The 16890-nt window shown below is 35.9% G+C and overlaps 1 protein-coding gene across 1 annotated transcript; it reads right to left on the minus strand.

The window, feature by feature from the left end:
* Positions 1-6121: 6121 nt before the first annotated feature.
* Positions 6122-16507, minus strand: LOC134542057 (ribosome biogenesis regulatory protein homolog). The gene is made up of 5 exons (XM_063385921.1): positions 16016-16507; positions 11359-11617; positions 10413-10649; positions 7834-8087; positions 6122-6365 (listed from the first exon to the last, which is right to left on the minus strand). Exons 1-5 carry the CDS (start codon positions 16165-16167, stop codon positions 6200-6202), a joined length of 1068 nt encoding a protein of 355 aa, XP_063241991.1. The 5' UTR covers positions 16168-16507; the 3' UTR covers positions 6122-6199.
* Between the last annotated feature and the right edge of the window lie 383 nt (positions 16508-16890).

Consider the following 16890-nt stretch of genomic DNA (forward strand, 5'->3'; position numbering starts at 1 on the left):
ATGTAAAAAGAAATTTGCTAAGAAAAGTCTATACTTTGTTTTTTAATTACAAAACAGTACTTAAAAAAACTCCTTGTATTTACTGTTAAGATAAACTTTCAGTAACGTAAATAATTGTGTATCAAAATATTAGTTTCCGAAAAGAATTTTTAAACTTTAAAATTTATTGGTTGGCAGATGTTAAGTACAGTTTTAATGATAAGCAATGTGTATGATATGGTGAAGCCCGCAACACTTAAGCCGAGATACAATCGGTCCTTGAATTAAAAAATGTTGAATACCACTAGTCTGAAGTGCGGGGCTACTCAAAACAAAATGTTTTAAAATATTACACAGTTTTAATTTTTAAATATAAACACCCCTTTCACAGTGTGAAAGTTAAGCTAGCTACGCAGCAAACCCTGGTGCCACTGCCAGTAACAAGTGGAGTTGCTCGTATCGTCTAGTTCTGTAATAGAAACCATTTCTGAAGTTGGCAGAGATGGATGCCATCGTCACCTCCTCCTCAGATTGCCATCCAGGGGAATGTGCCTGTCGGCAAGAACCCGCCAAGGGCACCTGACTTCAGCACAGCCCATCAGCAATAGCGTGAATGCATTCGCACCAATCGGGCAACTTGCTTACAGTAAGGTTCACTACACGCTGAGGTGTTCCAACCAGAGCCTCTTTACATATCCGACTAGGGTCCCTTAATGCTGATGGAACTGGAGGCAGTTTAGGTTTTACCTTTCGATGTTGGCCTATATATTTAATAGGCAATCTATTAGATGGGTGCTTGAGTTTCTTGGCCTTGCATTCTCTTCCTACATTGTGGCACCCCCACCCTTTTCCACTCCCACACTGTAGACTGTGAGAACCGGGCAATAAACCAGAAATGCTGTATTTACCTGAATAAACCGTGCACAACTTTTCGTGAAATGTGTGTTGAAAAAACATGGTGCTTGACTTACTCAAAACTTGAGAACACCGCATGGCAATGCTGCATAACACAAGTTCCTTTGGTTAACCTGCTATTGCGTAATGGAGGACAGACATCTTGCATGTTGTTTTTTTTTTGTGAGAAAGATGAAAAAACTCGGCCAGTTAGCGTTGGAGTAATGAGAGAGACAGTGATGTTAAGTGCAGACCTTTCTTGTTGTCTTGGAAGGCTTTTAGAGCAGGGAAAGTGGACAGAACAAATTAGGTTTTTGTTTTGAATGCTTTAATCAGCACGGGGCCTCCAAGAAAGTCATCTCTTTTGGTCCTGCTTTAAAAATGTTACGTTGATAATCTGGACGGACTAGCGCAAGGAAGCGAAGGGGAACTGCCCTTTGTCGGTGTCGCCTGCAATTTTCAAAGATTTACCAACCATTCACTTGTCACATGGGGTTTAAAGTGAAGTTAAACAGACATGTACGTGTTGGTTGGCGGCAATATACTGCTGCGTTTTACCGGGAGTCTATTGTATTTTCACTGTTATGCTTTCCGTGGTACCTACATCAGTACCGACATTGTATTTACCGTTCTTGGTGCAGGTTAATTTGCTGATAACAGGCAGAACCGAGAACCCGGACTGACTCGTCACTAGTGCAAGGCTTATTCTAATAGGCAAATATTTTAGTTTTTGGTCTAAATTTTGGGAGGCGAGATGTTTATTTGGGTAAATACAGTAATATACTTGCTTACATTGCAAAAAGAAAGCTTATTTTCTACTCCAATAAGCCACTGAAAATGGACCTTGGAAGTGCTTAATACATGCTTACAGGTGCGTATATGTACTTATTTATGAAAATCTTACAACATTCAATATTAAAGATAAAAAAATTTTATTCATGCTATTTTCATTTAAATAGTGTCACTTTAATTAGGAAGCAAGGTTAATTTGTAAAACTACTAAAACTGCAAAGAAATTTCTCATTGACAGTTAGTTAACCATAAAGTTCAAAGCAAAACAGATAAAAAGAATGAACAGTAAACATTGAAAATATTTGCAATTACTTAAACCTATGAACTGAATAATAAATTAAGGTCTTTTCACTTCCTTTATGTTAAGTTCAAAATTTTCATCATGCTTGAATAGATTACATACCGTATTTACTCGCATATAGGTCGCACCCATAATTTGAGGTCTTAAATTTGGTATTTAAGATTCCCCCCATATAGGTCGCACCGGTAATTTAATGACGCGAACGGCTGGCGCGCAGTGCATGAAAGAGTTAACGGGTACTGTAAAACTCCGCTACTACGAGAGCTGATAATAGAGTGATAAATTGTTGTAACAACAAGTAGGTACTCGTAATAACCGAATATAAAAAATTGAAGTCAAGTTAGATTCCTGACTTCTTAAAATGTCTTAATTGTAGACTATAAATTGAAAACAGTGCTTTGTATTGAAAAAATGCACAGAATAAAAGTTGTAGTAAATTTAATTACGAATAAAAAAGACCTGTTATGATTTTTTATATCTACAGCGGTTTTCGTTTTAAATGTGCGATTGGTCTGACGCGTGAGGAAGTTCCCGACACAGATAAGATAGTGGCTGGGGAAACCATTGCTTCTCCCCTTCCCTTTATCTACTTGTTTGCCATCCAGGTGCAACATCGCCCTTCGTTTACCATTTTTTTTGTGTTTGATTTCTTGTTATGAAAATTCGCTTGGTTAATTAACAATGTTTACATTGTAAATAAATTTGCCTATACCTATATACAGCGAAACCCCTTATTTATGTTACCGTTATTTACGTTTTCCTATTATTTGCACTATATTCTTCAAGTCCCGTTTAGTTCCCATTTAGTCCAATACAATACTTTCACGCTAATTACGTCTCAAAAATCAAATCCATCCTGATATTTACGTCACGTAACAACCATAAAAAACTTGGTGCAATCGCCAAAAATGATGAAACTGCAAAAGAATTGTCAGAGAATAAACATGTGAAACGTGTCAAAGATTGCATTCATATCGAAAACCACAACAAAATATACTAGGGAAAAACGTAAAATCATGAATGTATAAACGTAACGGGATTGTCGGGAATATTACGTGGCTGCTGATACTGTATTTATGTCACAACTTAGCTGAAATACTGGTACGAGACATAAACTTCACAAGATAAAATGAGCGGATTCTTGGTAACTGTTTTATACGTATTTTATAATTTCCGAAGTATTGTACAGTTGAAGCATATTTTTTAAACTAACCATTTATATCTGGGGATCGTAAATAATTAATTATTGGTATCAAGACATCAAGATGAACATAAACTTGAACACGTCACGGCAGCGAGAAAACTGGTGCGTATACCAATAAACTGGTATTAGAACTGGACAAAACTGGTACACGGGAGGTGGAGCTTATATGTTTTTCCGCTAAGCTCGTATCTATTGGCTGGCTGCTGATGGAAGGTCACGAGTCTGGGCGGAGCGTTGAGTGAGTTATACTGCGCATGCGCAGCTCAGAGAACAGAGAGAGCCAGAGCCAGCGCCAGCCGGCGACTACACCGCGCCGAAACAACAGTTGTTCGAGTACAATGACCTTTCTCCGCGCACTGCGCGCTATTGATGGTAAATTTCCATCAATTTGCTGCCCTTTTTTTAAAATTTTTTTACTGTGGTGCAATGCGTATGTGTAGGGGCCTGTTCTTTTCGCGATCGCGATTAAACGACGATAAACGTGAAATCACCGTTAAATACAGTTTTTACGCGAAATCGCCATAAAACAGCGTTTTTACATGAAATTTTGTATTAAAACGTGAAATTGCAGTTTTTTTTATGCAAAATTTAAATACTGAGTAAAAGACTCGTCTCGTCAATGGTAAACAAACACCGCAACATGGCCGCCAAACATTAATCATAAATGCACTAAAGCAAACAAAAGCTTACACACGCTCACGTTATAATCTTATAATGTTAAACCCAAAAATATACTGTAAAAATACGCAAAACTAGGGCGTTTATTTTCCTTTCCGACATAATGTTTGGATAGATAAAACAAACAGGCGAAGTTTTAAAGCGTACGCACACCGCTCGGGGCACTGACGTCAGCTTGGAACAGCGACACCGGATAAATACAAAAGCAAGCAGATGATTGGGCGAACGGTGTTTGGAACAGCCTTACGTGAGTGGCCATATCACGTCAGCCGGGGGCGCTGGCATATAGTTGGAACAGCGTCGTAGTATCAAGCAGATTATCGGGCGAACCACGGAACCAGGCACAAGCATTTTAAATCGCGCCAAAAGGCGGAAAAATGTAAACATTAATTTTCGAATGGTGTGACGATGATGATTAGTTGGCCAACAAATTTTATAGATTTTGTTGGGTCGTTACCACAACGCGGAAATACCATAACGCCGAATATCAAAAATGACCACAACGCCGAAATAACCACTGAATGAATTTGTGTGTGTTTCTTAAATGTACCTTAACGCCGAAATACCACAATCTAATCTAATCTAACCTAACCTAACCTAACCTAACCTAGTCTAACGTAACCCAACCTTTGTGGCAGCCCTGTAATGACATTTTTCGGCGTTGTGGTACACAGCAGTTTTCTAGCTGTCGTGATCAATTTGGCATTTCGGCGTTGTGGTGCGTCCTCGATTTTGTTAAAGGGATTAATAATTTTCCAGATTAGTTTATAGGAACTAACTAATAATCAGTATCTAAATCAAAAGTTTGTCATATAAATATATGTAACCTATTTGTTTAGGGTATTCAGTAATGAGTAGGTTCAAGTAAAATTATTTAACTTAAATAATTTCAGATATATTTACGGCAACACACGCTTTTTTTTTTTTATATATTTTAGAACCGCTTTTGTGTTTTTAAGTGAATTTTAGCACCACTTTTGTGTTTTAAAGTGAATTTAAACACCGCTTTTGGTAATTTTTATTGACGAAATCTGAAAATTTTATTTACCACTTTCAGGGGGCCCTATGTATGTGTAATGTAGCCCGTGTATTTGTGTGTATGTGTATTTGTTCTGAACGCTGCAGGATGCGACTGTATTTTAATTAACTTTAACGTATTTCTTACTTTTCCCTTTATTTACACTTTCCCGCTTTTTACACTTTTTTACTTTGTCCCCATGAAAAATGCAAATAAGGGGTTTTGCTGTAAACTTCGTTTTCACATTTTAAAGCAAAATATTGTAAAAAAAATTCCTCAAAAATTTTTAAATTTTTTTCTTCACATATAGGTCGCACTTCATTTTTCACCCATCAAATCTGGTAAAATTGCCGCGACTTATATGCGAGTAAATACGGTAAATATATTTAATTTCCAAAAAAAAAAAAATCTTTTATAAAATTAATTTTAGCCATATTATTACATTTGGTACTAACATCATTTAACTTTTTAGACAGCTATCATTGTATAATAAATACTGCAGTTTTAATTTTAATTTTTTTAAAGGTATATTTAAAAACTTTAACTTAATGCTTTATAAAGGTAATATATTTAAAAAAATAAATGTACAGCATTCCATTTCAAAAACGAAAATTTACACAAAAATAGTACAATTTGGCAATGACTGTGACTTAAGAAGCAGAAACATTGAGAATCAGTAATTCAAAACAAATGAGTCCAACAAAAATGCTGAGAAATGTTTTAAACTTTTGATTAAAAACTCTGTTGGTATTAATTATTTATGGGTACAATTTAATTATTATGTTGAATATTTTAACTTGGCATGCCATTCTACCACTCTTTCATACGAGAAATAGGCAATTAGAACACTGTTATAAGGTTCATCAAATTTCGTGTTTTAAATATTTCCTGTTCATAATTTAAAATGGGTTATTTATTCATTATTTTTGTGTAGTGACTCTCATCAAGCTAAGTATTACCTACTGATTAATATCAAATTCAGCAATTTAATTTGAAGTGAATACCAGGAAATTATGTTCTATTAGAACACTTAAATTAATTTTTTTCCTTACATGATGTAATATTACATCAAAGTAATGGTCCCACGAAAAATACAGTAATAAAATATTTTTAAAAAAATTCTTAAGGTTTTGCCTGTAAAAGTAATCCGAAATGGAGCTAATGGTTACAACTTTTCCCCCCTTAAAGCAACATAGTTCTACTGAAATGACACAAAAATGTGCTGTTCGCACAGCCCGATTGAAAACTGCACAGATCAGCAGAATGTACAAAACTCAAATATTTATTAATTTCACATAGCATATAACACAACTGTACACAGAAGGAATGCCATTTAACGCCTCTTACGCCCTGATCTCTGGCCGGGCTTGTGTCTCTGGCCCTTGCCACCAGGGGGCTTGGTTTTGGGCCTTTTGCCCGCGCCCTTTCCTTTCTTCACCCCACCGCGCTGCTTCCCTCGACCCTTCTTCGGCTTCTGTGACCTCTTCTCCTCTGCTCGCCTGTACACAGCACGTCTGCCGTTAGCACACGACGAATCACAGTAGAAACGTACAGGTATTTTCACAGAACAGAATTTTTCTTTGGGCATTAACATTTAAGTACACTTTTATCAACAAAACTATAACCAAAATATAGGTACTATACTACACAGCAAACCCATATCTACTCATGAATGCACACATATGAGAACAGCCCTAGCATAAATTTAGATCCCACTGTAACATTAATTTTTTTTTTAATATTCATAAAATTGTTTCTAAAACTTTAGTCAAACTTTTATTGATATGTAGAACAAAATTAAAACATTTATTACATGCAAACATTTTAGAATATTATGTATTGTTTCAAAATTAAAAGTTTCCTTTCCTTGTAAGCAAGGACATGTCTGGCATCAATGTCATACCTAGTGCATTCTTATCATTAATATGGACTTTTATTCAACAGCTCTGCAGCTATATAGTATTTAAGCATAGTCAGTAAACTCAGCTAATTTAAAACAGATAGATGTCTATCTCATTATGTAAATAAATTAATTTTATATCTATAGAAATTGTATTTTGTGAAGGAGACTTGGAACTATCACTTGTGCATCTTTAGTAGGTAAATTGATCATCTTACTGCAGTTTACATAATATGTTACGTATTAGTGTCTGAATTGTTGCAAAAATTTTTTCCTTCACCAAACTCAAACACTAAATATTGTGTTCTATCATAGTATATTAACCCTGCGGTTTTAATTAAGGCACATTTTAAAGCATTCATTAGATGAGAAGTCACTGTGTTTTATCACATAGTCATCATACATTTTATGTTAAAATAAAGTTAGAAATGTTTTGCTAGTAGTTATGGGCCCACCCAACTGATAGCATCACATGTCGCCTGAAACATGGTTTAAATTTTCACTGTAAGAATCGCACTTCTATGTCTCTCCTTGTTCTATGACATGATGCTAACTAGTGCTGGCTACGTTCTAATATGCGCCACACAGCGGCAATGAAACAGATAATTGAAGACGTGTCTGAAAGAGAATTTACACATTGGACAACTTCCTACTAATGTAAATTAAATAAGTAAACTATAATAGCCCAATGAATAATGGATTACAATATAAAAAAAAAATTTTATTGGGAAACAGAGTTTTTAGGCAATTTCTTATATGGGAAATAATAATGTATATCTTACGAAGAATAAGGTTGGACTAAAATTTTTGACTGTATTAGATGGGTAAACGTACGCACAGTGCTCTGTCCTATGACATTTGGCAACTGCCTACACAAAGTGTTTGGAATATAACAGCGGAATCAAAAACGTAATTTTTTTTTCCAAATTTCAACCTTCTAAAATAGCAGTGAGACGATCATGTGAGTGCGACGATTATGTGATAAAACATGGCAGGCGGTTATTAATTATCTTCACTTATATAGGTTTCTACCCAGCAGAGACAAATGCATTTTGACGAACACTTACTCTTGCTGCTCCTTGTATATCTCCCTGTTGACGGCCTTCTCGATATCTAACTTGGGCTTCTTGTTCAGTATGCCATCCAAGATGCCCAGGTTAGCCTTCCTCTCTTCTACCGGGTTGCTATGAGGCAGCTTCCGTTTCTTCGTCGTGGGCAACAGAGCCCCGACATTCTTCGCCACTTTCTCTTTCGGCAGCTTGTCTTGGAACTTACCGAGAGATGCTGTTGACACTCTGGCAACGGTGAGTTGTTTGCCGAGCTGTTAAAGACACCAATGCACCTTCATAGCTATAAAGACACATTGCAGCAACCCATCCATTATTGACCTAGTCCATGCACATTATAGCCTAAGTCACACGCACATAGCTCTAAACAGAGCACATGAATAATTCAAAGTAACTGAGAAATGAATTAGAGGTACTTTTCACCCGGGAAAAGGCTAATAACCTGACCACTCAACCACCATTGCCCCTTGATTAAATCACAGATTAGTTATCATGTAGTTACAGTTATTAACGGACCATAAAATAGTTGCGAGTAGTTTGAAAGTGTAAATAAGAGGGAGATTGTTAACATATACCCAGCATGCACTGATGTACAACAAAGCGTCTATCAACATAAAGGTGCTGTGAATACTCGCAGTAGGAAATGCTACACTGTAGTCATGATAATATGGCCCTTTTTTGATAGTTATAGTTTGTTACTTCTGCCTCTGTTCAAATGGCAATGTATTCATATGCCACCCAGCTGTCAGTTTAATGTCAATAAAGGGGAGAATTATGAAGTAAAGTCACCTTACTCAAAGATGTATCTCTTAAGCAGAATAAAATATATATTCTTAATATAGTGATGTGCCAGTTCTACTTTTTTCCCGGATCTCGGTTTGGTTCCAGTTCTTAAAAAATTGGTTACCGGTTCTCAGTTCTCAATTTTAGTCACACCAAATATACAGTATGCCCTGATAATGACGTATCAGTACCAGTGGCGTAGCCAGGATTTGTGTATGGGGGGGTGTTAAGAAGCATGCCACCCCTTCCCCCCGTACTAAAGTGGGGGGTCCGGGGGTCCTCCCCCGGGAAAATTTGGATTTTAAGGTGTAAAATAGTGCTAATTTAGCAGTTTTCGGTACTTAAATTTAAATATTGTAATGGTAACATTTGTATTAATTTTAATATGAAATTTGTTTGAGTGATGAATAAGAAATTAATTAAAGATTTGGTGCTAGGGGGGGAGGGGGTTCGAACACCTAACCCCCCCCCCCCCCCTGGCTACGCCCCTGATCAGTACCCCAGTTTACCATAATTAGACCATAAACAAGTCACCTAGCCCCTACGTTAACACAGTTGCTTTACGTGTCACTAGATGCTGGAGCAGCACTGTACAGACATTCTGTGGCCCAGCAACATCTAGTAATACAAACTAACAATTTTTTTTTTTGCTGGGCCAGTATTTAATTTAGGAACACCAATAAAAAATGGCTTGAAAAAAATATAAATTTATGTTCGCAAGAGATTAAGTAAATTATAAGAAATAAATAATAAAAACTAATACTGCAGCAGCCACATACCAAAGCAATGCAAGTTATGAATGTATTATTATGTTTAAGGGTTAGAACACCCAAGTTAACAGAGTAAAGTTAAAAGAGTATATTAATACATGATATATTGGTTGGATTATAAGTAGAGACCCAGAAATACAAGTGTTCCAATTTTTGGGTGACAAGACACCAAAATCATTGGATTAAGTTAGAGAAATTTTGAGTAATTATAAATTTATTTAGTTAAAAATATATACATTAAAAACCAAGTGACATGTTTCTTTATATAAATACAGCATAATAAATCATATTAAAAAATTAATCCCACATATTCTACTCACAACAAAACATTTTCAGAGAAGCTAATTCTAGCACTTATTTAATAAAAGTGAGTAGATATTTATGTCCATGAAATAATGACTGGACCCATTGTCTTGTAAAACCAAACCCCTCAGAATACTGGAATTATTATATTGTCATTGGATCTTTGGCTTGGGAATCTGTGGCTGTGAAAAATGTAGTTGATGGGGTGGAAGTGCTGAGACTGGCATGACCAGGCGTGTCAGGACATATGAAGGGAAGAACATCCTTTGGAGAAGGGGGTGGGAGTGATGAAAAAACTCTGGCCAGCCAGAGCTGGACAGTAAAAGACACTGACATGGTGTAAATTACCAGTCTTGTGGCCTTGAAGGCTTCAGGAGCGAGAGCGAGTGGACAGAAGAAAGGAAGTTTTTGTTTTTGAGTGTTGAAACAGCACTGGACCTCCAATATACTTGGTTATCTTTACCGCCTGCTTGAAGGCAGCTTCTGCCATACACCAGCAGGAGTTCATTAAGATAAATGCATCATCTCTGCCTCCCACTACCGCTCCAGTGCTGCCGGCATGTACCATAGTTTTGGGTATAACATACGATAACTGAATTAAATACCACATACCATAACGTCTGACACGATGTGCCCTATCTAGAAAAAATTCCCCCTCGATATGTTACCTTTCTACTCAGGTGTACCGGTCACGAAATAAAACCAAAATGCCAGCTAGCTTACCTGTGTCGAGCTCAGACTTTCCGCCGGCGGTACGCCGACCCTCGGGACCTTGATGTTCTTTGCGGCGGCCAAGTTGCGAAGCCTCTGGAACTCGTTCTTGGCGACTCTCTCCTTCTTCTTGTCCGCTCTGACCGTAAACTGGTCCTGCAGGGGGTCACTGCTCGGGGGCACCTCCATCACCCAGTTCTTCTGCTTATCCGCCAGCGCTCTCTGGTACCCGTGGTTCGGCACCCATTTCTACACGCACACCAAGCAAACCTGCTAGATTACATGAACCTAACACACATTTTGTAACAGTTCATAGAGTAAATGGACAGATAGCATTGTACAACAAATTGCATTCTTATCTTAAGATTAAAGTTTATTTTATTTGGGCCTAACTGTACTGTTGATAGAGAGGTCATTAGAGAAGTCAACACACAGCACAAACCACGGATCCTGAGAAAGCAACAGGCCACTGCCTTCAGTGTTTGCATGGAGTGATTTCAGGAAACCATGGGGGGAACCAAAATCCTGGTCTTCTGCAAAGCAGGTCTGCCACCTCCATCCATTCCAAGCTAAAAATGCACACGTGAAAATAACGTACAGACATGCACCGACTTGCAGCAGATGCTAAAGCTCTCGACAGGCATGCTGACGTGAACTTGGGCATCATGGCCTTCTCTATGCATGTTTACTTTTGGTGGCTGCAGGCAGGTGTCAGCTTCTTATCTTGTCTTGCATCACACATTTAGTTGCACTAAGTTTTAATTGTATATTAATATACACTGTAATCAACTAATTAATATGTATTTATCACAAGACACTTTCTTTTTCCATATATTTAAGGTTTACTGCAGTTTGTCTCACGCTTCGATATTGCCCAGCTTGTCAACATTAAAAATCTTATCTTGAACAGAGATTATTTCAAAACATTTGACAGAAAGCACGTGGACATGTGAATGACCTTGAGCGCATCATCCCAGGTCAAATTTGCCCTCTTCTTCTTCTGGATGCCCTTCTCCCTGGCGAACCGCTGCCACTTGGTGGGGGGCCTGGGCTTGGGGACGGGGTTCTCCCGCGGCAGGACGGTGGTGGGGGGCGGCAGCCTCACCACAATCGCCTCGTCGACGCGCTCCGACGGCAGCTCCCATATCTGATTGAGGAGCAGCTGAGTGTTGTCCCGCGCCAGGCCCCTCAGGTACTCGTCGGTGCCCGAACCCGACCTTCACAGCAGACACAAACCCAGCAGGATTCGTCAATACCCTGATTGTATTTCAAACGCATACTCAAAGGTTCAAAATTACATTGTCGATTACCAAAATAAGATTGATATGCTTGAATATTACGTGTCTCATTTCAGCTGTTCTAAGTCAATATAACATTCACAACTTTCTTTTTTTTAAAACGAAACTATTATAGTGCTAATCCTTAATAAATAATACTGAGAATGTTTGTGAATGCTCTGAACTCTTCACTAGCAAACTACATACTTGGAAGTCAAGAACTTTCGAAGTTCGCAAGACCCCTTACCCCGGCGGGCAAGTGGGCTTTATACACACCGTCAAGTCACTACAGACCAACAGTTCGAGACATACTTTGATGCAAGCCATCCCAACGTGATTCTGAACACACTCAAAACCAAAAGGTCCTTCAACTTTTAGCATGCATTTTTGCATGCAGACAAGACCTAACCTCAACCCCCCCTCCCCCCCCAAAAAAACTATCATTTTCCAGCTATATCATTCTATTATAAAAGGAAATATCACAATGGTTACTATTTCATGTAGCAAATTAAAATAAAACAAGTTCACATCTTAAAGCGAGAGAAAAATTATTTTTATATCTAGCATAAAAAACTTATAAAAAACTTCATAGTATTAGTGTATTATTTCAAAATTAATAGTCTCCTCCAATTCTTTACCACCTTACATCAATATAGTCATTCTACCTTTAGTCTGTCTCACACTTAGATTGCATTACAGAGTAAATGGTGACCAGTATTGTCAGACTGATAGTAGGCTACCTGGCTTGTTAACATTGTATAAGTACCATCTTTTATTATAATAATCTTTACATATTACTTTTAATTTTACTATTTGTTGATTTTCCTAAGACGGTAAATTAGCGTCCATTGATAGTATCATTACAGTTGCAGTTATTATGATGAAAAATATATTTGAGTGCATCACACCAATTATTATTTCACAGGAGAAAATATTTGTAGCAGTTGGTCATTTTCAATAACAGGATGTTCCTTCAAACTATGGGCTATAATCAAAATGGCAAATTTTTTTTTGTATTAAATGATAAAAAAAAATTTAAATGACAGTTGTTTAAAAAACAGTTTATAAAACTATTATTGCACCCCACACCACCTGGGCTAGCACAGAATTGGTCTGAAGTGGACATACATAGTTCATTGGCACTTTAAAAAAAATGAATTGGGTGTTAAATTTGTTTAATTTCCAGGAAAAAAAATGAAATTGTCTTCTAATAGTTACTGAAAAAGTCTCTCAGACACAAAACTGATATGAACGTATTTTCATTAATACTCGTAGAAAATTACCAGTTATCATAACAGCTATCTTACAACCACAAAAAAAAAAGTATGTGTAAAGTATACAACCATTCTCAAATAACCTCTTCAACTCAAAACCAAACACGTGGACTGTTCGCAGGTACTGAAGGGTGAATATTTAAGGGTAATTCGTAGTTAAGTCCTGTGGTTATACACAAACACGCGGTACAAGCCGAAAGACTATGACCTCTGAACAATGGCGCTATCACTTCAACACTGCTGTGGGCTAACACATGCGAACTGTGGTCAAAACTTCTAACACACAACTAAAACCACTAAAATTTTTTATTTATCTGATTGCAATCTTTACCTATTCATGTGAAGATAACTAAAATAATTTCAGATACTACACAAGATCTATTTAAAACAGCATTCTGAGATGTGAAAACAACTAGCAAATGGCAAAAGAAATTGGTGTAATTCTTATTTTAATCAAACTAATATTCAAATAAAGTAATACTTGAATTGATTTAGTAAGTATTTGTCACATTTTGTACATCTAAACTATTCCTGAGGGACACGTCACTGTGCACTGGATGTCAGAAGGCAACAAGTGAAATAAAGCAATTATCTTGTAACACAACGACTTGGGTTTCATAACTATGTCCAGCCGCCTATGACAACTCCTGTGACATACGGTCGTTAATTGTCTGCTCGGTAAAAGTCTAACGTCGCAACTTTTCCGTGAATAAAATAGTAAAATTCTGAAAATGTTTTTTTTATTTTTCAAACACTAAAGATGTTCTTCATTTACCCTGAAAACAGTGTTTCTCATTCCTACTGTTTTTTGAGAGATCATATTACCATTTATAGGTTACATTAGGTAGCCTGAGCAGTGAAGAGGCTGCTGCCATTATGCTCTAGTATAGCAACTTGATCCTGTGACTCTCGATATATAAGTACGTGTTGAAACCCGTGACAGTCACTAGTTAGGCCTACTTGCTGGAACTATTGTTTTAAGAAATGTCTAAGAATTTTTAAGACTTTAAAAGATTTTCAGTTAAGGTTTTAAAGATATTTTAATCATCTAGTTATTTTATTTTGGTTTAGTTTGTAAGTAATTAAGATTTGTTAAAAGGTATTTATTTTTTATAAGTTTTCTTTAGTCTTATGATAATACTTATAAGTATTGAGCTTGTCAAGAATCTTAAGTTTAAAGTGTAAATTACTGCCCAAATAAATTACCATCACTAAATTAAAAATGAATAAAAAGTACCTAAACTACCTTTTAGAAATAAAACGCTTGAATATTCTTCAGCATAATTCTAAACATTTACCAATCACATATACCCTATTAAACTGGTAAACTATAACTTAAAATTATCTTATCAAATGCTCTACTGTGATTGGAAAAAAAAAATAAAACTATTGTTTAAAAATACTTTAAAAAGTTGGGGAGGGCAGGGTTCTGCAATGCCACATGTTCTCTCATAAATGCAGGAGCAAAACACGTGAACGCAAAAGTGAGGGCCCAGCCAACTGAGACAAGGTCTGAGACACCTACTGTAACCTATATGGTAATTTCTCATAAACCAGTAGGAGTTTTGAAACTCTATTTTCAGGTCACATAGAAGAACCTATGTTATGAAAAAAAAAAAAAAAAAAATTCTGAATTATGTTATTTTTTATGAAAAAGCAGTGACATAATAAATTTACCTTTGGCACAATCTATTCTACACAATTGATTATTTATTAAAGTTCTCAAATAATAACGTAGTAACACGTTCAGAGCTCCTGACTGCCCGAAAACATATCACCGATTCAGCAATAACACAGTGTTATGCAAGAGTAACACCGGGAATGAACTCTACTTACATAATACTAAACTAGGCTTGTGTAAATGGTTAATACGATGTAGGATTGTAGCTAGTTAGATTGAATTCAATGGAATTCTGCTGCTGTTTATAATAATGTGTTGTGTTAATAATACTATGTTGATTGTGTCTTGGTGGTAATATTCTTAAAGCGCTGCTTTTTCGTGAAATAATATAAAAGTAGAAAATACTTCTTTTTAATACTAAAGGCATTTCTCTATTCACCCTATAAGTTAAACATAGTTTATAAATTCCTACTGGTTTCTGAGGAATTACTTTTTGTCAGTCACATTCCTATGGAGTGAAGTGGCCGTTGCCAAGTTGTGCTTTAATTGTGTTGCCCATCCATGTATATAAGAACAAGTATATTTTAAATTAGATATTGTGATGCAATAGGATATAAAATTTTAAAAACATTACACGAGTCCCTACTGGTACCCAAACCCACACGTCAACCTTTGATAGGGATATGTTACGTGCAATAGCATGTAACCAGACATATAAAAGGAATTGTCATTATCTGTATCAGGCGTAATGATTCCTTGTTACGTGCAATAGCACGTAACCTGACATATGAAAAGAATTGTTATTACCTGATATATAAAAAGAATTGTTATTAAGTACCTGTAACAAATGTAATAATTAATTTTTGTACATCAGGTTACGTACTATCATACATAATAAGTTAGCGCTTCACACCTCCTTACTGGTAAAAAAAAAAAATACCTTTCAAGAGTTGACTTTTTTTAAATTATTAGTTACTTTCTATTGCACCACAATATCCAAATACAAAATATATACCTATATTCTTAATATAAGGAAAACTACAAGATTGGCAACACAATCAAAGCACGTAGCAATGGCCACTTCACTGCATTGGCTATCTAATATGACCAGTAGGTATTCAGAAATAATGTTCACGGGGTAAATACAGGAACGTCTCTAGTAAGGTAGAAAAAGTATTTGTCTGAATGTTGTTATAAGATTAACGGAACATTCACGCTGTAAGAATACTAACTTAATTTTACTCTATCGGAATAACATAAAAATCAGTTAATCATAAAAATAATAAAAAAAACCGTAATAGGTAGTCAATGTAAATTAAAATGTGCATGAATAAAGATAAGAGCAACATTGAATAATGTTTTAATAACAAAGCAGACATTAGAAATCTTTAAATTGACCTGAAAATATATTTAAATTAAATAATCTCATAAATACTAAATTACCTCAAGGCTTTAAGATCTAAGTCATTGGGATCAAGCGCAAGTAAGGATCCCAAATCATACTCTAAATCAAGATGCTTATCAACACGTATGGATTTAAGCGTTTCAGCCTCATTATCGGCAGCTTTACTTAATATTTCGCTGACAATATCCATTTAAATATTTAACGCAACACGCACAAACATAACCTTAACAACACTCAAAGATGACCCTATAAAAGGCATGGGGTGGCCACGTTTGTATCATGATTTACATGCATAAACCAGTTTTTCTTCAATTCAATGTTGCGCCATATTGGTAAGACACCCAATACATTGAAGTGTAGTCTTTGTAACGTAAAACAGTTTTAAACTATTTTCTTTAAATGCAACTGACTATTTTTAACGATATCGCCATATTAATCCACCCAAAAAATTACGGAAATGTTGCTTGACCACGTTTGGTGATAGTAAGTGTAAATTAGAATTTTACTTCAACTAAATCACAGAACGCCCTGACAATTACTAACTCCATTAAAAAAGGCCAAACGTATGATATTACAAGCCACTTATTATATTCGTTCTATATTGGTCCCATTTTCACTAACCAAAACTAAAATATAATATAATATGCCTAAAATTTTATAAATAAATAAATAATTATGTATAATATTAAAATTTCTATAATTATATTACTTCCTTACGACCAATTTCACCACACTGTTGTTCAACTTAGTTTTAACAGTTTCACATAAAATAATTAATTTTCACACTTGAGAGTTGTTTACTCTCCGCAGATGATCTCTTTGGACTCCATGTTTATGCATTTTATTTAGTGTTATCAAAAAAAACAGGAGACACTTTATGCAGTGCATTCATTTAAGTAGCATTGCTTTCAAG

Source organism: Bacillus rossius (assembly GCF_032445375.1).
Source record: "Bacillus rossius redtenbacheri isolate Brsri chromosome 4 unlocalized genomic scaffold, Brsri_v3 Brsri_v3_scf4_2, whole genome shotgun sequence".
Taxonomy (NCBI): Eukaryota; Metazoa; Arthropoda; class Insecta; order Phasmatodea; family Bacillidae; genus Bacillus; species Bacillus rossius.

Bases quoted from the DNA above. Each gene is read 5' to 3' on its own strand.
- LOC134542057 (XM_063385921.1), bottom strand. From the start codon at position 16,167: ATGGATATTGTCAGCGAAATATTAAGTAAAGCTGCCGATAATGAGGCT. The intron at 11,618-16,015 runs GTAATTTAGTAT...TCTGCTGTGAAG, and splicing joins TTAGATCTTAAAGCCTTGAG to GTCGGGTTCGGGCACCGACG. The intron at 10,650-11,358 runs GTCATTCACATG...GTGTGCGTGTAG, and splicing joins CCTGGGATGATGCGCTCAAG to AAATGGGTGCCGAACCACGG.